The following is a 27,212-nucleotide window of genomic DNA, read 5'->3' on the forward strand; positions in this document are numbered from 1 at the left end:
TACTCGAGTAGAATGTATACGCACTATAACAACGTCTATTGTGGTGATGTGTTTAATCGAGTAAAATGTATACACACTATAACAACGTCTATTGTGGTGATGTGTTTTCTTCAGTAGAATGTATACGCACTATAACAACGTCTATCGTGGTGATGTGTTTACTTCAGTAGAATGTATACACACTATAACAACGTCTATTGTGGTGATGTGTTTACTTCAGTAGAATGTATACACACTAAAACACCGTCTATTGTGGTGATGTGTTTACTTCAGTAGAATGTATACACACTATAACAACGTCTATTGTGGTGATGTGTTTACTTCAGTAGAATGTATACACACTATAACAACGTCTATTGTGGTGATGTGTTTTCTCGAGTAGAATGTATACAGACTATAACACCGTCTATTGTGGTGATGTGTTTACTTCAGTACAATGAATACACACTATAACAATGTTTATTGTGGTGATGTGTTTACTTCAGTAGAATGTATACACACTATAACAACGTCTATTGTGGTGATTTGTATACTTGAGTAGAATGTATAAACACTATAACACCGTCTATTGTGGTGATGTGTTTACTTGAGTAGAATGTATACACACTATAACACCGTCTATTGTGGTGATGTGTTTACTTCAGTAGAATGTATACACACTATAACAACGTCTATTGTGGTGATGTGTTTACTTCAGTAGAATGTATACACACTATAACAACGTCTATTGTGGTGATGTGTTTACTCGAGTAGAATGTATACAGACTATAACACCGTCTATTGTGGTGATGTGTTTAATCGAGTAGAATGTATACACACTATAATAACGTCTATTGTGGTGATGTGTTTACACGAGTAGAATGTATACACACTATAACAACGTCTATTGTGGTGATGTGTTTACTCGAGTAGAATGTATACGCACTATAACAACGTCTATTATCGTGATGTGTTTACTTCAGTAGAATGTATACACACTGCAACAACGTCTATTGTGGTGATGTGTTACCTTCAGTAGAATGTATACGCACTATAACACCGTCTATTGTGGTGATGTGTTTACTTCAGTAGAATGTATACACACTATAACAACGTCTATTATCGTGATGTGTTTACTTCAGTAGAATGTATACGCACTATAACAACGTCTATGGTGGTGATGTGTTTACTTCAGTAGAATGTATACACACTATAACAACGTCTATTGTGGAGATGTGTTTACTTCAGTAGAATGTATACGCACTATAACAACGTCTTTTGTGGTGATGTGTTTACTTGAGTAGAATGTATACGCACTATAACAACGTCTACTGTGGTAATGTGTTTACTTCAGTAGAATGTATACGCACTATAACAACGTCTATTGTGGTGATGTGTTTACTTCAGTAGAATGTATACGCACTATAACAACGTCTATTGTGGTGATGTGTTTACTTCAGTAGAATGTATACGCACTATAACAACGTCTATGGTGGTGATGTGTTTACTTTAGTAGAATGTATACGCACTATAACAACGTCTATTGTGGTGATGTGTTTACTTCAGTAGAATGTATACGCACTATAACAACGTCTATTGTGGTGATGTGTTTACTCGAGTAGAATGTATACACACTATAATAACGTCTATTGTGGTGATGTGTTTACACGAGTAGAATGTATACACACTATAACAACGTCTATTGTGGTGATGTGTTTACTCGAGTAGAATGTATACGCACTATAACAACGTCTATTATCGTGATGTGTTTACTTCAGTAGAATGTATACACACTGCAACAACGTCTATTGTGGTGATGTGTTACCTTCAGTAGAATGTATACGCACTATAACACCGTCTATTGTGGTGATGTGTTTACTTCAGTAGAATGTATACACACTATAACAACGTCTATTATCGTGATGTGTTTACTTCAGTAGAATGTATACGCGCACTATAACAACGTCTATGGTGGTGATGTGTTTACTTCAGTAGAATGTATACACACTATAACAACGTCTATTGTGGAGATGTGTTTACTTCAGTAGAATGTATACGCACTATAACAACGTCTTTTGTGGTGATGTGTTTACTTGAGTAGAATGTATACGCACTATAACAACGTCTACTGTGGTAATGTGTTTACTTCAGTAGAATGTATACGCACTATAACAACGTCTATTGTGGTGATGTGTTTACTTCAGTAGAATGTATACGCACTATAACAACGTCTATTGTGGTGATGTGTTTACTTCAGTAGAATGTATACGCACTATAACAACGTCTATGGTGGTGATGTGTTTACTTTAGTAGAATGTATACGCACTATAACAACGTCTATTGTGGTGATGTGTTTACTTCAGTAGAATGTATACGCACTATAACAACGTCTATTGTGGTGATGTGTTTACTCGAGTAGAATGTATACACACTATAACAACGTCTATTGTGGTGATGTGTTTAATCGAGTAGAATGTATACGCACTATAACAACGTCTATTGTGGTGATGTGTTTACTTCAGTAGAATGCATACACACTATAACAACGTCTATTGTGGTGATGTGTTTACTCGAATAGAATGTATACACACTATAACAATATTTCTTCATGGATTATACTGTACAAGAAGATAGAGCCTCAGTTCGCAGACTAAGTTTTCGAATTAACGATGTGTGTTTACCCCATCACCACCTCTCGTCACCCCTACACATACACTACGAGGGGCTGTGAAAAGGTTTTGAGCCTAAAATGCTTCTCATATGTGCATGATGAAAAGACTGTATGATATTGAAGAATGGGTTATATCATTCACATAATGTAATAATGACATGCACATCTCGCTAGTTTCCGGCACGTGACATTTTATGGCATGTACCCCACTGAAACGGCAGCAATGGATAAGTTTGAGTACAGAGCAGTCATAAATTGTTTGGTCCTCGAGGGCCAGCCGGCGAAGCACATAGAAGAGTGATTGACAGCAGTACGTGTACAGTATACCGTTAGTTCAGGTACTACCATGAACGAAATCCGTGAAGAATTATAATGGGGATAACTGTAATGTGTCTGACGAATTGGGGACGTATATCGGTGGTTAAATAGCCACAAATGTAACGTTACATCGGCTCCGCTGACTATATACCTGGCCACACTTTCGACAAGCATGGGTTACCCAAGGGAGGAAACTGGCTGGTCAGAGGAAGAGACATACAAGGGACACAACTCCTGATAGCCAATAGTGGATCATGCTACAAACTTGAAACCTACTTTGGCAGGGGGTGGGAATTGGACATTTATTGTGAGTTAACCCTCTTGCCCAACACGTTAGTGTACATAAGGAGTTTTTTTTCAGGCAGAAGCAACCATTAGGAGCTCTTGAGATAGAAAGGAGATAGCGAAGGCCAGTGGAAGGGAGGAGATGGTACGATGTTGTTAAAAGGGCAATGGAATACATGTTGCCTGTCAAACTTGAAGGAAGTGGTATATATCGACAGAGATTGATGACTAAATACTATCCTCAGTATGATTCTAAATTCATAACATAGAGTTTCGCCCATACGTTAATCGACTGTCCGACTGCCCATCACACAGAAGCAGCGGGCCCGAGCTTGTTTATCAAACCAGTATTGAAGCTAGCGGGCCTGCTCCTGTCAATCTCATGAAGGACTACTGATGCCACATTCTTTCACATTTCTTCTAACTGTGACGTCTGTATGTGTCACTTGGTCTCTTGACTCGTACTACTTAAATCATACACACTCTTTAACAACAGGAGGGGATCATAATTTTATACTTGCCCATACCGAGTATGTCTGACCTTGAGCTGAAAACAAGACCATTATGAAAACACCCATACGCCGCCACCCTAACACCCAAACCGCCATGATTTTTTTTGAAAAGGTAATGTATTCTAATGCTTTGCCTTGATGGACGCGTTTACTATTTAACAAGAGGAAATACCCTTGGAACATATCACACGTTATTTGAAATATACCTCATTATACGGGCTAACGACTTCTGTAAACAGCGAATATGGTGAATAGTAGGTTTACAAAACAGAAATTTATTTCATCGCCAATACAATATATAATATCAGTAGATGTCCACACCATGTCACGTCTCCCACGTTTACATGAATAAATCAATATTGTGGGAATTAATAATGTGCAAATATAACCTGTAATGTTTAAAAAAATGGAACATAATAATCAGAGAGTTCATCGTATTACCTCGAATATACAAGCACGTGTTTATGAATAGCAGGCATATATAGATGGCGGTAGGTGTTCACGGAAAGGGGGGGTAACTCTATTTTATCTGGTAGCGGTCACCAACACATGCATAGAAATGGTAATTGTTGATGTGCAAAATGAACATATGGTCCAACATTGAAACCGTATCTGGTATCATGTTCTTCAAAGACATTTAGAAGTTAGACGAACATGAATACATGACACCTTTTATAGATAGCAAAGTCGTTCTATTCCTTCTGTGACGCTTCACAAATGCATGCAAAGGCATGGCAAAAGAAACATACGGTCAAATATAGAAATGCATCAGGAATCGTTTCAGCCACATCTGACATACATTTCGCCTGCCCCTGACATGTCTGACATTCAGCTGTTGAAATCTTTACTAATGGCACTATATTATTATTTTCGCAAATCAAATACAAGGCAAATCAAAGGTGTTCCACGTACAGGACAGCAGCAGGTAAGCCAGACTGGTGTATCCTTGGATAAACACCACATGGATAACTGACTGTACAACGGTTTGTGATGCTGCATGAGGCCCAGACAAGAGCTTGCTGTGATGTCACGCGTCTGCATTTATACACCCAAGGCCAAAAGAAAGTGGCCTGTGCTAAACATCTTAATAAAAATCAACACAGACAAAAAATTGGTTTCATATCTGTTTATGTTGATAGTAAGGCTAAAACATCTAGAGGTTATTACGTCAAACACGATGTAATGTTTAAGCAAAATTGAATTAAATGACACTGGTATCCAAAGACAAAGTTACATGTTTTCATTTGTGTTGAACAACATCTGTGAACTCCTGATTAAAACACATTCGTCAACGTTAAAATGTGCATCACTTAGTATCTTGTGTTTCCTCATTCTGCATTGATACATGCAAGTACTCATTGACGTTGTGTGACGTCTATGAAGGCATTTGGGATATTCCTCCATTCCTCACGAATGGCCTGTTCCAGTTGTCTCAGGTTTGCTGGAGGGTTTAGCCTCATTCTGACTTTCCTGCCCAGAAAGTCCCAGAGGTGCTCTATTGGTGAGAGGTCATGGGAACAAGACGGCCAAGATAAACGTTGATGTTATTGGTTCCCATGAAGTCTGTCACAATCCTAGCTGTGTGTGCAGGAGCATTGTCTTGTTGAAATAATGTCCCTTGGTGTTGATTAACGAAAGGAACACAACTGGACGATTCACCTGGTCAATGTATGCTTGTGCTGTCAGGCTGCCTTGAACTGTGACCAATTGCGTCTTCATTTCGCTACAGATACCTCCCCAAACCATAACACTCCCACCACCATGAGCCCGAACCTCCATAACGCATGACGTGGCATTGCGTTCACCATGACGCCGATACACACGTGCTCTACCGTCGTTATGTTATCAACAAAACCTACTCTCATCACTGAATAGAACCCTACGCCAATCACGAAGCTGCTATCGTCGAACACGACGTGCCCAGATCAGCCTATTCGATGTTGACGTGTCAGCATTGCTCCACGGAATGGTCTGTGCGCTCGAATTCTGGCATGCTGTAGTCTGTTGTGTGTCTGCTGACAACTCGACCGACTATCGTTGATGCCGATTCCGAAACTGTCAGGAACCAATTCCTCAGATGTAGAATTCGTACATATCGATCTTCCTCGGGGGTATAGACCTTTGGACTACCTGCCCTTAGTCGGTCAACACTCCTGCCAGTCTCATTGAAACGTTTAATAAGTCTATAGACTTTCTTGCGACATGGGCATGAGAAGCTCCCATGTTTATCACTCCTATGACTCTTTCACGCTCTTCTGAAGTAAGTCTAGGCATGTCTAAAGTGTTTTCCTGTTTCACAACGCCCATGTTATGCCAACGGTCGGTAAATGCCTCTTTTTTCTGAAGTAGTGTGCTTTTATCCTTTTATATCACCATTTGCAAAAATTTCACGATTGTTTAGCTCTGAGTCATTTGTTCGTAATGACAACCTTGTTGGTGTGTTTTGGCGATTGTTCAACAATGTTGAATAAATTTCCTTTATCAAAACTAAAATGGGCTACTTTCTTTTGGCCTTGAGTGTAAAGGCTCTCAAGGTCAATGAGCCTGACTACATACAGGGTTGAGTCACACCACGTATGTACCTTTCTTCATTTGTCAGCGTTGACCTGCTGTCAATGAATCAATTAAAGAAACTGTTTAAAGGAGTACATTGTATTGTATTTCTTTTTATATTTATTTGTTGTTGTTTCATTTGAACATAACTGCACATGTATATAAATTGTCAATTTAAACAAAAGGTGACAAGTTGACGAGAATTTAGTAAATTGATATAGATGTCCATACATTTTTGCTGACTATTTCGTGAAGGAATAAAAGCATGAGAATTCTTCTTGAACGATTTTAATATTTTTTTGTTTTTATATGTTCTATTTTAAAAAAAATATGTTTGCATACAATTACTAAAAGGTTTAGTGGCCCAAAATTTGGAAGCAGAGAGCCAAGAAGTATATCTTTCTTTTTAAGTTTCATGAAAAAATCGGCTTTCTGGTTGACCCATTTTTCAAATCGTGTCCAGATGGAACTCACATGGTTGTAATACCAAAACAGATGATCAACTGTTTCACGTTGATTATTACAATGACCAAATAAATTGCTGTTTGCGAATCCCATTTTAAAAACTAAAGAATTTGTTGGTAAGATATGGTGAAGAATTTGATATTGAAACCATTGCTGTTTAGACATTTGGAGGCATTTATTTGGAATCATATTAATTTCTTTTTCTATCAGGTTCCAGTACTGTGTCTCCAAATATCAATTCCCATTTTGGAAAATGTTGATTTCGTAAGCGCCGAGCTTGTATAAGAGTTTCATAGTAATATCGATTTCCTTTTTCGGTGTTTAGTACATGTATGCTATTAAATGACACAAAAGGACATTCAAGATTTGTTTTAATATTTGGAAAACACATTCCACGGCAATATGCCGTGACAGATGCTAACACGCTGTTGAACTCTAGAAAATTACAATTCATGTCATAACGTTGTTTGAACTCTTCAAGGGTATGAAAATAACCGTTTTCATTAATAAGACACCACTTATAAAATCTATTCCTTTACTCTGCCATAGTTTTAATGACATCTTTTCCCAATTGTAATGTCGTCGTTCAACCAAATGCTTTTGGAGAATATATTAATTTCAGAGTTATATACATGGCTAGCGTTTTAAAAAACTGAACCAAACAAAAACAAATCAGAATTTGTATTTTATTGCAGAATAGTTTTAAGCTGAAGTACGCGATTTCATTTAACTTGTTACAATGCTTAAATGACAAATTCAGTTACATGTTGTATTTAATATATTCAGCTGACATACAAGTTCGTTTATTCAAAATCAAAAAGCAAATCGTCCACACAATTCATACAACACAACATTTGGAGCACCTGGTAGGGTATGATACCCCAGCAGGTTTATGGATTCACTTTAGCTACGTAACACAAGCCAACATAAACAAACTGTCTAGTAGTGGGTTGGCATAAGACTCTCTTTGATTATAGTCACACTGATTATTTTACGGGGTCCGTCTTAACGCGTTAACAAAAATCACGTGTCACACTTGGGGTTGTGTGTATGAGGAAAAACATATCATTTAAATGCTGTTCTTGACTTCTCCTTCAGTCTTTGCATGTTTTGTTATGTATACGAAATTACATTTGCGATATGAAGATTCTGATGTGTTTCTTTTACATTTAAACACCGCTTTGTCGAAAATTAAGGCACCTAAGAAAATAAGTATCTTCCGTTTGGCATAACCAAAAAAACAAGAAGAAATGATGGAATGCGCTGGGACCAAGCATTTATGTTTGACACATTGAAGTTTGACTGCTTGACTGTATAATGAGTTCCATCCCAGGTGGTCCCAGTACGTGATTCGTCATATCAACACAACTAACACCATAATGAAAACAATAATATAGTAATTACAAAGCAGTTCCTTCCAGGCCTGTCAGCCGACTTGCAAACTGGGCGAAATCTCGACCAACATTGAATACACCTTAAATAACCATGTGCAGAATCCCGTCCAGGTGACGGTCCACATATTGCATTATTTTCATTAGCCACTCTTTAACTTTAATGATCGACGCCTGACACTGCTTACCCTGACAAAAGAAGCGATGCTGCTTTTGTGACAAATATGACTTCACTGTGCATATGTGAACACATATACATTAACGTTAAATGAGCTATTCGTACCGTGAAATGCATAAATATATAAAACATGCATACACATTCTTGTTCTATTAAGCGATATATGGATATCTGACGACCTTGGTAACTGACCAGAGTAACCACCCTTTCATCAATAAAACTATACAAAAAATGTACTGCATGATCGCTTGGTTCGTTGCCTGTTGTTTAACGCCGCACTCAGGAATATTCCAGCTATATGGTGGCGGTGTGTAAAACATCGAGTCTGGAACAGACAACCCAGTGATCAACAGTATGAGCATCGATCTACTCGATTGGGAACCGATGGCAAGTGTCAACCAAGTCAACAATCCTGACCACCCGATCCCGTTCGTCGCCTCTTAATCTTCACGGGTCTGTCTTGCATTAACATTACCGAGAATTTCGCATAGAAATGAACTGCATCGTATCCCATGAAGATTTAAGCTGCGTGTCCTGTTCTGATGGACGGAGATAAATATACTATAATTGATAAATACTTGAGTGCATGACAGGCAGCAAGACAGTTTGCTCATGTGTTTTCCTGAAGGACACAATACCAGTGGCTGAGCTGCAAATAACATCATCTCGAGATCAACAGCTTTGACGAAAAATTACTAATCATTTTCTTCTCCCAACAAAACATCTCGATTCTGTACACATAAAGCATAAGTTATAAATGAAAACATTATGTTGAACTCCAACATAACCGGTAAATGCGGGTATTCAGTACACCATATGATATCAAATTTAACATAATAAATAGCTGATGACAAAATCTACAGCCAATGGTCGTGAAGCTCCCTAAGCATATATCCGACACAGATGGTATGTGGGGTGATTGGGGAGCCCAGTGGACAAAGTTTTTTCCCGTCACTCGGAAGGCCCGGGTTCTAATCCCCACATGGATACAATATGTGAATCACATTTCTGGTGCCCCTACCGTAATAGTGATAGAATGTTGCTAAAACCGGCGTAAAATTAAAACTCACTCACTCTCATGATGATGATGATGATGGTGATAGGATTTTTATATAGCGCACATATCCACACATCCACGCAACTATTACATGCTTAAGGTGCTCTCATGGTATGTACATCAAGTTCACAAATACACGGGGTCACAAATTGAAGCAAATATTCAAGAAACTTATTTACAGTTGCATCACAGGCACACATAGTTCATCTTGCTTATCTGTATTCATGATGTGGATGGGTTGATGGAAACAGAGGTCGTCAATTTGACATGTATATAATGATTGATGGATGGAAAGTGGCTACTCAACACGTGGATCACTAACAGCAACATCCTGACCCACATCCTGTCAGGATGCGTCCACTTCAACAGTGCGACTGACAATGTGTGTTTACTTCCGCAAATCAGAGGATGTTCTTAGTCTAAAGCATGTACAGTGAGTGAGTGAGTTAATATTTAACGTCACATCTGCAATATCTCAGTCATATCGTGACGTAAACAATTTATACAATATAAAGAGAGAACAAGATTAAAACCTGTCGACGATGGACAGTAAAACAACTAGAATATCCCAATTACAACTAACATTAGTGTGGAAAATTAAAACTAATAGCACTATTGGGACAATACAATATAAAAACTGGCTAAAGATCGCCAACAACTGAAGGTAGATCACCAAACTAGGGACCATAGGACTTACAGTACTTTTGCTACCTGCATGGACCCTAAAGCATGTACAGACCATCCTGCAGGAGTTAAAAGGTTATATTTCCCAATTCTTAAATGTTAGGTGGAATTAAATACGATGTTCGTTTCTGTTTTCAGGACAATTACTTTTCTTACCGACATGGAGCAAATTATTCCCGAAAAATATTAAAAGGTGCTTTGTGCAGTTACACTTTCTGTCCACCACTACCAGACACATTCGTAATTGCAAAGCTTTTACACTGCTGATTACTCGTAATCAAAGTTCCATGTTTTCATTTTAAGAGAAAGAGGTGGGTGGGTTTTAAAAGAAATCCATAAAAGTGTTTGTTATTGTACCTGCCAAATTACAATTTCCACAGTCTGCAAATTCCGTGCTTTGTGCTGTGTACCTGCCAATCTTATTACACAGGCGAGTATTTCCTTAACGTTATGCTTTATATCCACCACTGTCAGTCCTGTCCGTAATGATAAAGCTTTTCCTACACCGCTGATGATTCTTGTTTTAAAGATAGAAGTTCAATACTGTCATTTCACTCATCTTTTTCCAAGTATGCAATAATATCGGTATTGTTTGCCAGACGTGCTAGAGCGAGGATGTCCTCTCTTGTGTCTGAGACATGATAGAGACCTGCCTTGTGATCCACCAGCAGCTGGAAGACATCAGCATGTCCACATGCTGCCGCCATCATCACCGGTGTCCAGTTATACTGTCCTTGGACATTGATGTCATAGGACGGGAGCAGATACTCCACACAGTGTCTGTTACCTCCTCGACAAGCCAGGTGGAGTAATGTGTCTCCAGCTTGGTCTTTCTCAACAAGATCTGGACTCTTTTGACCGAAAGTCTTCAGGAAAGTTAGTTCCCCTCTTACCAGAGACTTCATTAACTCATTCCATGGTGTCACTTTCTTATCATGTTTTCTGTCCAGTTGTTTTATGACTTGTCTGCTCCCAAGTTTAAGGGCGAGAGTAAGGGCATCGTCTCCAGCGTTGTCAACTAAAGAGAAATGTGTCCCTTTATCTTTCATGTATTTAAGTACAGCACCTTGTGTATGCAATACTGCCGTCATGGCAGGTGTCAAGCCCATATTATCTTTGGTGTTGACATCAGAACCATCAATGATGTGTTTCAACATAACGAGCTGCCCATGGCGACTGGCAAGATGTAGAAGAGTGCGGCCATCTTTGTCCACCAGTGTAAGGTCAGCATCACGTGACACCAGGTATTTGTAGACAGCAATGTGGCCGCCACAGACTGCCCTCATTAAAGGAGTCTGACCATTCTTTCCTCTGCAGTTGATGTCAAAGCTGTCAACCACTTCCTTTACAATGGCCAGATTTCCCCCTTGACAAGCAGCATGAAGGACATTATCATCCGTAGAGGTAAGCGATGATTTACCGGCCCCTCTTGTTACAAGCAGATCATACGCCTCCTTCTTCCCACTGAGAGCTGCCATCATTAATGGTGTAAATCCATCTTCTCCAGGAACGGTTATGTCAAACAGCGGCAGGAGATATTCAATAATGAGTGTATTTCCACCCCGGCATGCAAGATGGAGAATGTTGCTGCTATAGTTATCAATCAGTTTTAGGTCAGCATTCTTTGAAACCAGAAGCTCGAACACGTCATTCCTCCCAGCCCATGCTGCAGCCATTACTGGAGTCCGGCCATTCTTTCCCCGAATGTTGACATCAGGTCTTAGTGTTGACAAAAGTGATTGTACAATGGGAATATTTCCTCCTTCACACGCCAAGTGAAGTATTGTGTCACCGTATACATTGTACGCAGACATGGAACCCTGCTTTGAAGAAAGAAGATCAAAAACGTCTTTCTTTCCTGACCAGGCAGCATTCATCACCGCTGTCCAGTCATGTTTTCCACGACAAGTTATGTCAAACCCTTCCTTTATCAAATAGTCCACAATGGAGCAGTTACCACCCTGGCTGGACAGGTGAAGTATCGTATCATTGTTGTCATCAAGTGTTTTGAGATCAGCTTTCTCTAACAGAAGAAGTTTGAAAACATCAGTATTGCCTGCCCAAGCAGCCTTCATGACACCTGTTCTCCCAAGATTTCCCTGACTGTTCAAATCAGCCTTTGGCAGAAGTTCCTTCACTATGACTCTATTTCCTCCCAGGCATCCTAAATGAAATACCGAGTTGTCGTAGTAATCCCTTAGAGAGAGATCCACCCCTTGGGACACGAGCAAGTGGAACAGAATATCGTGTCCACTGACGACCGCATACATCACCGGCGTCCACCCATTGCCTCCACGACTGTTAATGTCAAATTGTGGAAGCAGGTTCTTCACAATGGAGACATTTCCTCCGTGGCAAGCAAGATGGAGGAGATTGTTACCATTGTCATCTTTCAGTTTAAGATCTGCATTCTCTTTCACAAGCAGGTCATATACATCCTTTCTTCCATTCACGGCTGCCTTCATCACCGGTGTCCAGCCATGTTGACCTGGTATGTTGATGTCAAGCTGTGAAAGGAGATTCTCTAAAATTGACGTATTGTCTGGCTGACATGCCGAATGAAGGAGACTGTTGTTGTTGTCATCTCTCAGATTGATGTCAGCTTTCCGTGACACAAGCAGGTCGAATACCTCCTTCTGTCCAGATGATACTGCACACATCATGGGTGTCTGGCCATATTTACAACGGTAATTCACGCCCGTCCGTGGCAGCAGATTTTTTACGATGGAGCTATTTCCCCACTCAAATGCTAGATGAAGTGCATTTTTTATGGTGGTATCTCTTAAAGCTTTGCATTTCAGAAGAATATCCAATACATCCTTCTTCCCAGCAAACACTGCACATGCAAGTGGTGTCCAGCCATGTACGCCTGGATTGTTAATGTCAAATCTATGATTTTGAAGTAGGTACTCTACAACTGAAGTTGACCCGTACTCACTAGCCATGTGTAGCAAGGTGTTGCTGTTGTCATCACAAAGGTTTAGATCAGCCTTGCCTTTCACGAGACGCTCTAAACTATCCTTCTGTCCAGACACAACAGCATACATAGCAGGTGTCCACCCATTCAAACCACGACTAATGATGTCACAGTGAGGAAGAAGTTTTTTCATAATGGATTTGTCCCCAATGAAACAGGCATAGCAGAAGATTTGGTGCTTGGCATGATTTGACAGAGAAGGTATATCTTTCAACATTTTAGATACTTTCTTGATTATTTCCTTTCTTTTCCATATAGGTTGCATAACATATTTGCTTAAATTTATGTTACTGAATAGAGAGTCAACCATCCTGTCAACCAGTGCTTCACTGTATGAGTCTGAGAAAGGAATGATTAGACGGTGTTCATTGACAGGAATGGTACCGGTTTTCTGATCCTGCACATGTTTCATGAGAATCTGGATGCTGAAATGTTCACGAACAAACTCAGGTTTAATACTGTATAAAACAGAAACACAGACATCATAAACCACAGAATGGGAAAATGTTGTTATGTTTCCTTCCGTCAACAATGAACCACAAAGACTCCTGACAGCTTCAGCTACACTCTGGTTGGTTGATGTTGGCACAAGAGTCAGCACTGCCTGGAGGTGAGTCTTTAGTTCTGAGTCAGATTCTGTCTCCAGCTGACCAATGTTCAGCTGCCCGTCACACAGGAGCACCAGGATCAGAGCAGCAGACCGATCATCCCATCGACTGATAATCTCATGAAGTTCTAATCTGAGAGAGGATACAGGATTCTCCAAGAACGTTTCGTGGTTTTCTTGAAAGGCAGCATAACTGGATAAAAGTCTACATACAAGAGGAAATCCAATGGTTTGCTTATCATTTCCACCAAGTCCGATCACTTCGACTTTTGCTTTGTATTTGTAATGGGAGCTGTGTTTCTGCCATATTTCTTTCTTCTCTTCATCTGTGTAGGAAAATGACTTTGTTTTGGTCAAGTCTGCAATTGTACTGTTGCTGAAGAAACGGAATGTCTGGCCTCCGAGTTGTGACCTTGCATGTTCTAATGTGGTGGATTCTGATGTGAATATGAGATACATGTTTGACTGTTTGTCTCTCCTTCCTTCCTCTCCCGACTCCTGTTGGTAGCTCTCATATCTTCCTCCAGGCCTGTTCGTACACTGTGTTAGGTGCAGATGGAGCTCATACAGAAGATGTGTTAGACGAGGCACATCCAAATATGGCCCGGCCATCTGAAATATGTCATCAAATATCAGACATACGTCTTTGCCATCACCCTGCCAGTCAGACAGCTGTACGTTATCAAGATCCTCAACCACTATCAGTTGATACCCCTGCTTCCTGTATTCAGCTCCAAACATCAGGGCCATGGATGTTTTACCTTCTCCAGGAGCTCCACTGATTGTCACATGATGGAACGTCTCTAACATTTCTCTCACTTTCTCGAAGCTCGCAGTCTCAACAAACAAGGCCCTTGCATTGTTTATCTTTTGCCCCAGTGGATCTGATAAAGAAACCAACGAAGTAAATTCATTTTGAGACAATTGAAAAGTACATGCAAGGCAATGAATAAGCAAGATTATCTTCAAATGATTATTCGTATTGCTATTTGTTTTGTCAGGCGAGTTATTTGTCAATGTTTCTTTCATATTCATGTAAATATATTACATTTGACTTAGATAGATGTATGTTGTTCAATATTTGTCCTAAAATCATAGCATCAGTTCTGATATATACCTGATTCTGGGTTATGTTGAGCCACACCACGCTCCGGTCCTGGTCGAAGAAACAAGACCTATTAGCACAGATATCTAGCAAAATCTCAATAAACAGTTAATGCATATTTCATATCCTTTCTGAATGGAAGTACGTATTAGGTAGAAAGTATGAAACAATTATAATATAGAGAACAGACAGAGAGAAAAAGCAAATTCATAACTTGTTAAAAATTGTTCACAATGTGTGGGACATTTGCAAAAATGTTTTTTTAGTCTAAGCCACTCACACTCACTTGCTTCGCGTCTTTATTTTCACATTGACTACAACAACAACAATATGACTTGCATAAAGTCATTCATCACTGATCAACATTAGCAATGATATGCTATTCATTGAAATTCAATCACGTTTATCATATAGCAGGCTGACAGAGTGTTAAACAGGAATGTTTTATCCTGTTCATTCATTAGGAAACACATTGTCCACTGAACTATTGTCATGGAAGTTCAGGAAACACTAGCCTGGACACCCCCATCCTCGAAAGCTTGTTTCGTTTTGTTGATTTTGGGACTATTTATATGCATTAAAAGACAAAATATCGATGAATACACAATGCCACTTAGAAAATGGCCAAATGTAATCTTTGGGATTACACTTTCTTAGTAAAGTACATATTCTAGTACTTTTGTTGGGTTGATTCCCATCTGGGATTCTAACCCACACCCTCAGTGTCAGAGTGCTCCTAATCCCGAGCACACAAAGTCAGCCATCTAACCCACTCAGCCAGTGACCCTTGGAAGTGTATGAGTCCCAAATATAACATATGTCACAGTATATCGATGATGATTCAAGCATATTAACTGTTTACTGAACAATCAATTTTACGGGAAATTCAGGACAAATAAACCTTTGGAAACCATTGGTCTGCCAGTTGACCAAACAATATATACAAATATCATGGACATGTGATTTAGTGCTACAGTGGAAAGTCTAAAAGGCCAGAATACAGTCTCTGTTATCAAAAATGAAATGTTCCCAGGTTCTATGTTGGTTTTACCAAGAAAGTAATGTAAATTAGGTGGAAGTATGGTAAAATGATAATAAAGAGATAATGGTTTGCACTCACTGGCAGCGCCTGCTCCAGTCTTTTCCAACAAGGGAACTGAAAATGTAGCAGATCGCATTAGAACACACATACCTTCAATATGTAAATATTAGTCTATATACGATAAACACTATGTCCAACATGCATATATTTGTAAAACTAGTGCTACCATGTTCTCTATGTGCGTGTGTGTATATGTTGCTTCCAGTCGGGCTGTGGGAGCTGTGAGTTATTTCTAGGTGGTCGTAGTGTGGCATGCTTTGTGTTAGCATTCACTAAAACTGTATAATATGTATATAAGGGATGGTCCTGAGATGTAGGAGGGCCTTCTACTTTTGAATTACGTTCATCTGTCTTCTAACATCAACATTTCAAGACGCACCGCTCAACATGCCTCATCTTCATTGAACTTTCAGTAGCTGTCAACAACCTTCAATAAGTACATCTCTTTTTATTGGGAATATCAATACTTTGAGTTAATATTTTAGATTTGTGACCAAATAGTATTGCATTAGATATCTGTGTATTCAATATTAAGTCCCTCCTGCAGGAGGGCTTGAAAAAATAAAGAAACACTATAATTTAAAACCTTTTTTACCATTTGTGTGACACATTTCATGAAATATTAAAATGTAGTCACTGGCTGCTAGTCTTTAAAGGAATGTTTGATACAGATCGAATCGTTTTATTTCGAAAATAATATCAATGATCAATTCTTGGTTATTTCTCCTTAAAAGATAAACAAAGGTCAAGCTGATTTGGGTCGTTTAAGAGTAGGAGGAAAACAGTATTTTTCATTTGTATATATCACACTAGATCACAATTTCTTCAGTGTCGGGGAAAATACAGATATGAAGATATGTTATTACTTCATGTTGGGCGGGGATAGGAAACACAGAAATACCTTATGACAACCAAGCTAATAATTTGGAAAACCTTAAATCTATTAACCTACTTCCAACCAACATACAGAGCTTGGTTAATGCTCAGATAACCTCTTGAAAATTTCTTGTGTCCCTCGCAGTGATATTGCTGGAATATTGTTGAGAGCGGCGTAAAACTAAATTTACTTACTCACTAAATAATGTCTTATGTTATTGAAGATAGTCTGATGGTGAACATTTTTCTCTGATGCCATTTGAAAAATTACTTATAATGATAGCTTTCTCAAAGGAGAGAATCAAATTGTATTTCGGAAAACACGAACTGCGTATACCCCAGTCCTTCTCCAGCTTCATTATCATACTTACTGTCTTCTTGGAACCTGCAAGTATAAAAGGTGACAATCACATTGGATAGATGACTTCTATTTGGCATACTTGAATCAGTGAAGTGAATTGTCAAGTTAAAAGTGATTCTGCTGCTGCCTAAATGCAGAGTTTATGCACCATGAAGGAGGTGTAATATTGTATTGTTTTCTGTAGTTATACCTTTTATCTAAACATGTTTTAAATCAAATCTGTTAGACTCTGGTGGTTTACAGACTTTTTGACGACAGGTTTCTAGGCATAGATTTATTGAGGTTTGATGTTTAGACTGCTCTCGTCACGGTATCAATGAAATATTACGATGTGACGTTAACATTTAACTCAATCACCTAGCTCTGTAAGATAATTTATGTTAATATTGAAGGGAAAACGTGCTTGGTTCGTTACTCATCGTTTGGCATCAACCACAATTACGTCATATTGCATAATCGTTTGTGCTGATATTACCTGTTCTCAAAGTCGGCTTTCCTTCTCCGTTTCCGTTTTCGTCTGCAACAAATTGTAATTATCAGAAACGTTTGAAATTCAATCTTGAACGGTATATGAGTATATTTGAATATTTAAATACATATATTTTCTTCTCGTTTAGTCAAGATGTTTCAGGAACAATGTTTTTTGGGTAATACCAAAGAACATCCATAGCATCACCACCTTGGACCTGTTGGAGAAAAAGGCATTCTGTTTCTATTTATCTATGTGATATTTATACAACCATGTAGACAGACCACAGCCACTATGTACACTTACACCAGGCTGATCACAACAGCCACTATCACCAGACAGAGTAGGAAGAATGAGTAGTTTTGTCAGCTGTACACTTACACCAGGCAGACCACCACAGCCGGTATGACCAGACATATGATGATGACGATGATAGGTATGATGATCACAAGAAGATCCACCTCTGGCTCTGATGAAGACGCCTCTGTTGTTGATAAAGTTGCATGCGTCGTCACCACTGTGTCTTAAAACAAGTACAATTAAGAACAGATTAGTTTTTGTTTGGTTCTAGAAGTTGGTTGTATAGAAATGACAAACCTTTAAGGACAATCAACTTCTTTAGTCTTTACTTCTTTATTTTCGGTATAAACGGTATTAAAATCCATACCGAAGCGCCGCCATTGTCAAAATAAAGAAGTTGATCATCCATGTAAAGTTTTGTCTCGCAAATTAGTTCCACGAACAAAGACGATGTCTAGAAGGTTCTGGTGTTGAACTTTCCCCAACACTCTAGAGCTAGACTACATGTCACTAGACTATATTCTGGAGGCTTTGGAAACTTCAGAACAAGTCATAACCAGCACACCACAGAATTTGCCTCCATCTACATTGTTCTACGAAGACATTAGAGAATTATTCGTATTCTGAACTGATGTGGATGCTTAGCATATGGTATCTCCATTACATTGCATCTAATGCATATTTCCAATCTTCCTAAATGTGGCTTCTTGAAAGAAGTAGCTACGTTGTTTTGAAATCAGGGACTTTGCTTTATTGTGATTGTTCGTGGAACTACATACCTAATGTCTCATTGCAAAAGTCCCCGATGTAGATCTCTTTGCAACCTAACGTACAATGTCCATTTCCGTGATTGCAGGTTTCGTTTAAACAGCCTCCGCTGCAGGATGTATTACACTGGTCGCCATGGTAGCCACGAACACATCCCTCAGAACATTTCCCAGTGTCCTTCTGACAGTGTATGAGGTTTCTCCGTAGGACAGGGTAACAGTTGGAGGGGCAGGGCCTGTCGCAGTTCTCGCCATATGTCCCCCAGGAGCATTGCTCATCGCCATGTACCGGTAAAACTGGAAGAGAATTATGGCACACTGAAACGGACTAAAACGCATCAGCCAAATATACCCTCAAGTTAAGCCAGATTGTAACGAGAAACACATATGTCCATGGTTAGTGATAGCCGGTCTGACACAAAACTCCTTTATCAGCAGATGATACCAGAGAGAGAGAGAGAGAGAGAGAGAGAGAGAGAGAGAGAGAGAGAGAGAGAGAGAGAGAGAGAGACAGAGAGAGACAGAGAGAGAGACAGAGAGAGACAGAGAGAGAGACAGAGAGAGACAGAGAGGGAGACAGAGAGAGACACAGAGAGAGACAGAGAGAGACAGAGAGAGAGACAGAGAGAGACAGAGAGAGACACAGAGAGAGACAGAGAGAGAGACAGAGAGAGAGACAGAGAGAGAGACAGAGAGAGACAGAGAGAGACAGAGAGAGACAGAGAGAGACAGAGAGAGAGAGAGAGAGACATAGAGAGACAGAGAGGGAGAGACAGAGAGAGACAGAGAGAGAGACAGAGAGAGACAGAGAGAGAGACAGAGAGAGACAGAGAGAGAGACAGAGAGAGACAGAGAGGAGAGACAGAGAGAGACAGAGAGAGAGACAGAGAGAGACAGAGAGAGAGACAGAGAGAGACAGAGAGAGACACAGAGAGAGACAGAGAGAGAGACAGAGAGAGACAGAGAGGGAGAGACAGAGAGAGACAGAGAGAGAGACAGAGAGAGACAGAGAGAGAGACAGAGAGAGACAGAGAGAGAGACATAGAGAGACAGAGAGGGAGAGACAGAGAGAGACATAGAGAGAGACAGAGAGAGACAGAGAGAGAGACAGAGAGAGACAGAGAGAGACAGAGAGAGACAGAGAGGTTTGTGTGGGGTGGTGGGGTGGGGTGTGGTGGTGGGTTTGGGGGATGATCTCATTCAGATCATGCTACTGCTACACTACACAGGTTAGATGTACTCACCGAGCAACAGCAGAACCATATGCAGCCACATCACTGAGAGTTGACTGGCGGGCACTTTACCTGACAGAAATGAACCAACAATTAACACAATTCAAAACCATGGAACTAAGCAGCTGTTTACAATTGTGGTTGTAGCAGCATTCAACAACATTCCAGCTTTACGACGGATGACAGTAAATAATCATGTTTTGGGCTGCAATCCAGCGACTGATCTCTTGAGCATCCCGTTGTATTTAGTCGCGTCTTTCTACAAGTTGAAGACCAATTGAAACCCAGATCTCCTGGAATGCCAACCCTTATAATGATGACGTCCCCTCATGACGTACATCACGGAAATGGCGGCGGGTTGTTATGATGACATAAGTAGGCCACTAGTTCGTAACATGAGGATGAAGTTTTTAAAGTACCGTCGGAAATAGGAAAAAAAATCACTCTATCCCTAAAATTTACACAATTGCAAACAGCATATGTCGAAATAACCCACATCGGCCTAACTGGGCGTTCAGTGGGAAGCGTAATAGGATATCCACAAAAGCATGTTTACTCGTTAATCCGGGCAAAACTTTGAAAAAGTACAAATAGCTGCTGAAAACAATAGATCAGATTATAGATGGCAATTAGGTCGCTCAGCCAGGTATGATGACGAACCGTGGACTCACCTGGCATGAAATGCACGCGCTGCCCACAGGCACAAGGTGTCGTCTCAAAGATATTCTATGTGTTTTCTTGTGTGTTGAGTATGTCTCATATATTAATTAACATCTCACGTGTCTTTCTTTCATAAAGTAGATGTTGAGATATGTAAAACAGTATGATAACCATAGAAAGGCTTAAATCAGCCATCGTATCAAATGTCTCAAAATATATAGGCAGCATGGCCACCCGAAGATCGACACTACTGGATATTATTTGTAAATTGTTATTTGCCCAGTTTAATTCCCTTAAAGAAGTATCTTATCGTAGCTGATATCCTGGTATGATGTGATATGTGATAAATAAATTATCATTTAATTGTAATCAGAAAATAACATCAATTACTTCAACTAGAAGAGTCCACTTTTAGATCATAGGGGTGTCACTAGTTTATTTTTGCATAACATGTTTTAATGTTATTTAAAGACTGTAGGCGAATTGGGATGTAGGCGAATTGAGAACAAACCCCCAGCCCGACCCGAGCCACCGTCTGCGACACCCGACCTGGTTTTGCTTTTGAGACGACCCCCCATGTCTGTATGTTTTGAGTTTCACGATTAAAACTATCATTTTGTACGTCAGCTATAGTTTCTAATGAAGCTAAGTCTAATTTCAAAATAGGCATTTAAAAATGTCCTTTGTAATATAATATTATTACACACTACTTTGTATAAAGCCTAGGTCTGTTCAAGATATGTCGACTTGGACTTTGCTCATTTCTGCACTAATCTCTCCTCAGTAAATTCCGCGATGGCCCCAGCATATGTTGTGTAAAATTGTTATTGCCATAAAATATTATTATGTTATTATTATTATGTTTTACAGATTAAAGATGAAAATGCAGCAGAGAGGGTTCGGGTGATCCTGGCACAGTCAGGCTGGTAAGGCTCATCATCAGCTCAGGGCCCTTGCCCCCTCTACACGCAGCGCAGACAGCGAATGGTACTTCTCCCAGGAAACACTGCCTAGTCGAACCCACCAAGAACTTTCCGGAGAATATGAAGGCTCCCCAACACTGCAGCCTTCTGCATTACCCAGAGTGTCAGAAGGGCATATTATTAAAAAAGAGTAGAGTAGTACAATACATGTGGCCCGATCTTGTCAATGATTGGTGTGTTGGTAGGGGGCGGAGAGCGGGGAGGACCTGTTCACGAGGGTTTTGTGGTAAGCAAAAACACCCCTTTAATCTATTCACGCGCTTTGTGGAAGTCAAAATGTCTTAACCGTAGTCTTTATTAGGTTTTTAAATCTAGTTTATTCTTTAAGAGAGGTCAACATCGCTGCGTGCAAAAGCAAAATTTCTCAATGTATATAGTTAGATATGGTTAATTTTGTACGAACTGTGGGGAAGTGTAAGTCCAAACATCAATTCAATATATTCACAGAAGTCAAATGTCCTAAGACATTGCTGCCTATGTCAAGAAATGCGCAACAAATCTCAACAGTGAGAGCAACATAGTGCTGTGTAAATCTTCACGTTTCAAACCCACACAATGTTTCATGCCGCTGTTATTTGTGGAAGCCGGGATTCCTGAGTGAGTAGATGTTAGACCTATGGATGGGACTCAACCCCAAAATGTACAGAATCACTACTTTCCTGAAGAGTTGTTATCTCAAATAGAACACATACACTTGGCCATATCCTAAATGGCATTGTGCATTTACATATTATACATGGTCATATTTCACATTTTGTTTATTTTCGAAAATAGTATCAGTTCGATATTTGTTCGCGATCACCCAGCTAAGCCATTGTTTTACAACTATTCACAATGTCTACATCCGCTGTCGTGGGGCGTATGTCTTTCATTGATTTGTTTTCTGTGATCTTACAAGATGTTTAGTCGCTGCATGAATAACTACGCATTCAGGAGGCCACAATGAGTGTTATATTAAACAGTCAACGAAAGCAGAACATGACGTATGCCCTCTCATAACACCCCGATGTTTAATAGATAGCAACACACAACAGGCTGTATACCCTCTCATAACACCCCGATGTTTAATGGATAGCAACACACAACAGACTGTATACCCTCTCATAACACCCAGATGTTTAATAGATAGCAACACACAACAGACTGTATACCCTCTCATAACACCCAGATGTATGTTGATATATTGTACAATAGATTGCAACGCACTACAGACTGTATACTATCTCATAACACCCAGATGCATGTTGATATATTGTACAATAGATAGCAACACACAACAGACTGTATACCCTCTCACAACACCCAGATGTACGTTAATACTATGTGTAAAAGATAGCAACACTAGAAGAGACTATATACCCTCTCATAACACCCAGATGCATGTTAAATAATGTACAATAGATAGCAACACACAACAGACTGTATACTCACTCATAACACCCAGATGCATGTTGATATAATGTACAATAGATAGCAACACACAACAGACTGTATACCCTCTCACAACACCCAGATGTACGTTAATACTATGTGTAAAAGATAGCAACACTAGAAGAGACTATATACCCTCTCATAACACCCAGATGCATGTTAAATAATGTACAATAGATAGCAACACACAACAGACTGTATACTCTCTCATAACACCCAGATGCATGTTGATATAATGTACAATAGATAGCAACACACAACAGACTGTATACCCTCTCACAACACCCAGATGTACGTTAATACTATGTGTAAAAGATAGCAACACTAGAAGAGACTATATACCCTCTCATAACACCCAGATGCATGTTAAATAATGTACAATAGATAGCAACACACAACAGACTGTATACCCTCAGTAGTATACACAATATTACAAAAGCCTCTGTAAAGCTTCATTCACGAAATAAAGCTTTTGTCAGGCCCTTATCTCTCCCCGCTATTGTAAATACCCGATTTGAACCACCAGTTAACTTCCTGGATATCGAAAGCACAGGAATGGTCAGGACTACTAGGATTGGTACTCCCTTTCTGCATTTTTTCCCCCGCAACAGTAGTCGAAAATTTCCAATTAGAGATTTGGTAGTTCAAATGTATAGCACTACATATAGCAGAAGATGGCAACCGAATCGACTTTCCAACAAATGGGCTTACGGGTCGAAAAGTCTGTAGGAGCACATCTACTCCTAGAAAATACTGTAGACAGCAATCTTGTGTCGAATATCGCCGGCGCCGACTATCTTGCTGGCCATCTTGGTAGAACAAACCAACAACCTTTGAAAGGTCTACCTACATTCGTAGACGATATATACGTGTTTGGCTATCTCCAACGCAAAGACTGAGTTTGCAAGAATGCCAAGGTATCTTGTACGACTGGAAGGGAAGGTTCCGCACAACTCGGCGTTTCCAGAATCTCCATCACAGTACAAGAGTCTTTGGCGAACCCCAAACATGTGCAAACAAATATCCTACACACGATAGGAATACGAGAAGACAACTGTTGAGCAATACGGAGCACCATCGCTAGAATAGAGAGAGAGACCGGAAATAAAGCAAAAGACAAGTGGCAAGAACTATATCCGGAAGAGAAGGCATATGCTCTATTCCTAGCAAAGATAGACGTTTCTGAAATACCCATCGGCAAGCTACAAACGTCGATTCCAAAACTAGAACGCCAACTACTAGCACACGGCTATGGGCTGTATTCTATCGACTATACAAGAGATTTCTCTGGTGTACTGGACCACAAGCGACTGGTGGAATACCTTTGGAAGAAACATGGTTTTCGAGAGCAAGGGGACTTGTCTTCTGCTATGCAGTCGAACAGTCCAACAATTCTAGACAATATGGGTAGTGTTGGGGCCCACGTCTGTACTTGGGTCGAAACCTGGATTGGCTATACAATGCAAACAAAACTCTACAACAATGTTGTTTCCAATTTCGAAGCAGGAGAAGTCCGGGTGCAAAATCGGAGGACATCTGGCAGACTATGTTGATTGCCCAAACCAACACTTTGGGAACACTTTCCTGCATCCAGACGTGCAAGCCCGTGGTTGTACTCGCATAGAAGTTTCGCTTTACGTGCATCCACACAACTCGGAAGAAATAGCAAACGATTTGGTAGAACAAACTCTAGAGATGGTATCTCCTCCAGACACCAACTTGTTCATAGTACAACCACCCGCAAAACAATGGGAAAATCTATCAAAATGTCTAGACCGCTGTCTTGTTCTGGCGGATCGCCCACAGGGCACCATATTCGTAGTTTGGTATGCACATTCGGAGACGGGTAGACTTTCTGGGGTCTGTATTGCACCTACAGGAGCAGACGACGATGCTACGTGGGAGAAAGCGATAGAATGGCTGCAGCAGATTTTGGTTTCCGAGCATGTCCAATATTTCGGGTAGATATACTCTCTGCTACAGATACTGGTGTGGACCTAGGTCCACTACGTTGCTATACAAAGGATCCCAATGCCAAAACGATACTGTGTGCGAGTAGAAGACCAACCCAGCTATATCCAAATGGAGCAGATCCGAGTATTCTATTGCCTTCTTGCAAGACAGTAGAGTGGGAATGGAGAACAGCCAAATGTAGCACCATAGGCAAGGCTTCTTCCAAATTCCAACTGCAGGAAGTACCAGAGATTGCAAAAGACAGAGAAGTATATTCTGGATCTGCTAGGGGTCGAGGAAAACGATTGCAAGAAATACAAGAAGCAGCACGCGTGAAAGAATGGAGAAGAGAAGCATGGGCTATCCTAGAAGGCATCACACAACAGTCTGTATACTCTCCTGTATTTTGTAATCCGAGTTACATGGTGCTCAGTCACTGTATGAATAACTGAGCATTCAGGGCGCCATAATGAGCGTTTGAAATAGCTGTTATGTTACACAATCAACGCTGCGCAGTCTTCAACTGGAGCCGACGTCTGCTCACTGCCATTACAAGCAATCTGGTCAGTAAAGCATGCCATATAGATACCAACACAGAACTGACTGTATACCCTCTCATAACACCCAGATGCACGTTAATACCATGTGTAATAGATACCAACACAGAACTGACTGTATATCCTCTCATAACACCCACATGTACGTTAAAACTATGTGCAATAGATAACAACACAGAACAAACTGTATACCCTCTCATAACACCCAGATGTACGTTAGTACTATGTGTAATAGATAACAACACAGAACTGACTGTATATCCTCTCATAACACCCAGATGCACGTTAATACTATGTGCAATAGATACCAACACAGAACTGACTGTATATCCTCTCATAACACCCAGATGCACGTTAATACCATGTGTAATAGATACCAACACAGAACAGACTGTATACCCTCTCATAACACCCACATGTACGTTAAAACTATGTGCAATAGATAACAACACAGAACAGGCTGTATACCCTCTCATAACACCCAGATGTACGTTAATACTATGTTTAATAGATAACAACACAGAACAAACTGTATACCCTCTCATAACACCCAGATGTACGTTAGTACTATGTGTAATAGATAACAACACAGAACTGACTGTATATCCTCTCATAACACCCAGATGCACGTTAATACTATGTGCAATAGATACCAACACAGAACTGACTGTATATCCTCTCATAACACCCAGATGCACGTTAATACCATGTGTAATAGATACCAACACAGAACAGACTGTATACCCTCTCATAACACCCACATGTACGTTAAAACTATGTGCAATAGATAACAACACAGAACAAACTGTATACCCTCTCATAACACCCAGATGTACGTTAATACTATGTGTAATAGATAACAACACAGAACTGACTGTATATCCTCTCATAACACCCAGATGCACGTTAGTACTATGTGTAATAGATAACAACACAGAACTGACTGTATATCCTCTCATAACACCCAGATGCACGTTAATACTATGTGTAATAGATAACAACACAGAACTGACTGTATATCCTCTCATAACACCCAGATGCACGTTAATACTATATTCAATTAATAGATAACAACACAGAACAGGCTGTATACCCTCTCCTGACACCCAGATGCGCTTTTTTATTTTCTTTACATCTAGCAACGCAATTGTATCTACATGAAATCCTCATGGTGCCTGAGATTGATAAGAAATAAAATAAACCTAATGATGACCTCTAATAAGTATTACTAATAAACCATTATCTTAAAGTCAAATGAAATACCTTCTCAGAGCAGATGGAGACGCCGTCAGGGTGTACCTGTGAACGTGATTTTAGTCCACCTGTTCGATACCTGTCCACACACATCTAACCCGCTATCGTCAAATTCTTCTTTGTACTAAATATAACCATGGCCGGCCACAATGACTGCGGTAACACAATGCAATAAACAGGACAGGTTTTTTATGCGTGCTCCCCGAATTACATTTCCCGTTACACTTGGAACGTTGGAGCGAAGGGCGTTTGTCAGCAGGGCAATGCTCGGGACATTTCCTCTGCAGAAGAAATCTCTGATAGTATAATGTGGGTAGACACACTTTAACATTCACACCAGTAAAACTCATAAACGAGCATCAATATATTTGCACCATTATCTGACAATCCTTTACTGATATGAAGGTTGGCTGAATAAGTCTGAGCTTAACTCTACAGTATACTGTCAGTGCATGCATTCGCTACAACGAGACCTCAGTAACCCA

At 40.0% G+C, this 27,212-nt stretch overlaps 1 protein-coding gene across 1 annotated transcript; it reads right to left on the minus strand.

Annotated features, from left to right (window-relative positions):
- Positions 1 to 10,418: 10,418 nt before the first annotated feature.
- LOC124264822 (serine/threonine-protein phosphatase 6 regulatory ankyrin repeat subunit A-like) lies at positions 10,419 to 26,982 on the minus strand. Its single transcript, XM_046699606.1, has 9 exons — positions 26,737 to 26,982; positions 19,902 to 19,961; positions 18,670 to 18,954; positions 17,972 to 18,113; positions 17,597 to 17,638; positions 17,132 to 17,145; positions 15,903 to 15,938; positions 14,795 to 14,833; positions 10,419 to 14,561 (listed from the first exon to the last, which is right to left on the minus strand). Exons 2-9 carry the CDS (start codon positions 19,930 to 19,932, stop codon positions 10,645 to 10,647), a joined length of 4,506 nt encoding a protein of 1,501 aa, XP_046555562.1. The 5' UTR covers positions 19,933 to 19,961; positions 26,737 to 26,982; the 3' UTR covers positions 10,419 to 10,644.
- Between the last annotated feature and the right edge of the window lie 230 nt (positions 26,983 to 27,212).

Source organism: Haliotis rubra, unplaced genomic scaffold (genome assembly GCF_003918875.1).
Source record: "Haliotis rubra isolate DU_JTF1 unplaced genomic scaffold, ASM391887v1 Scf946, whole genome shotgun sequence".
In the NCBI taxonomy this organism is placed as follows: Eukaryota; Metazoa; Mollusca; class Gastropoda; order Lepetellida; family Haliotidae; genus Haliotis; species Haliotis rubra.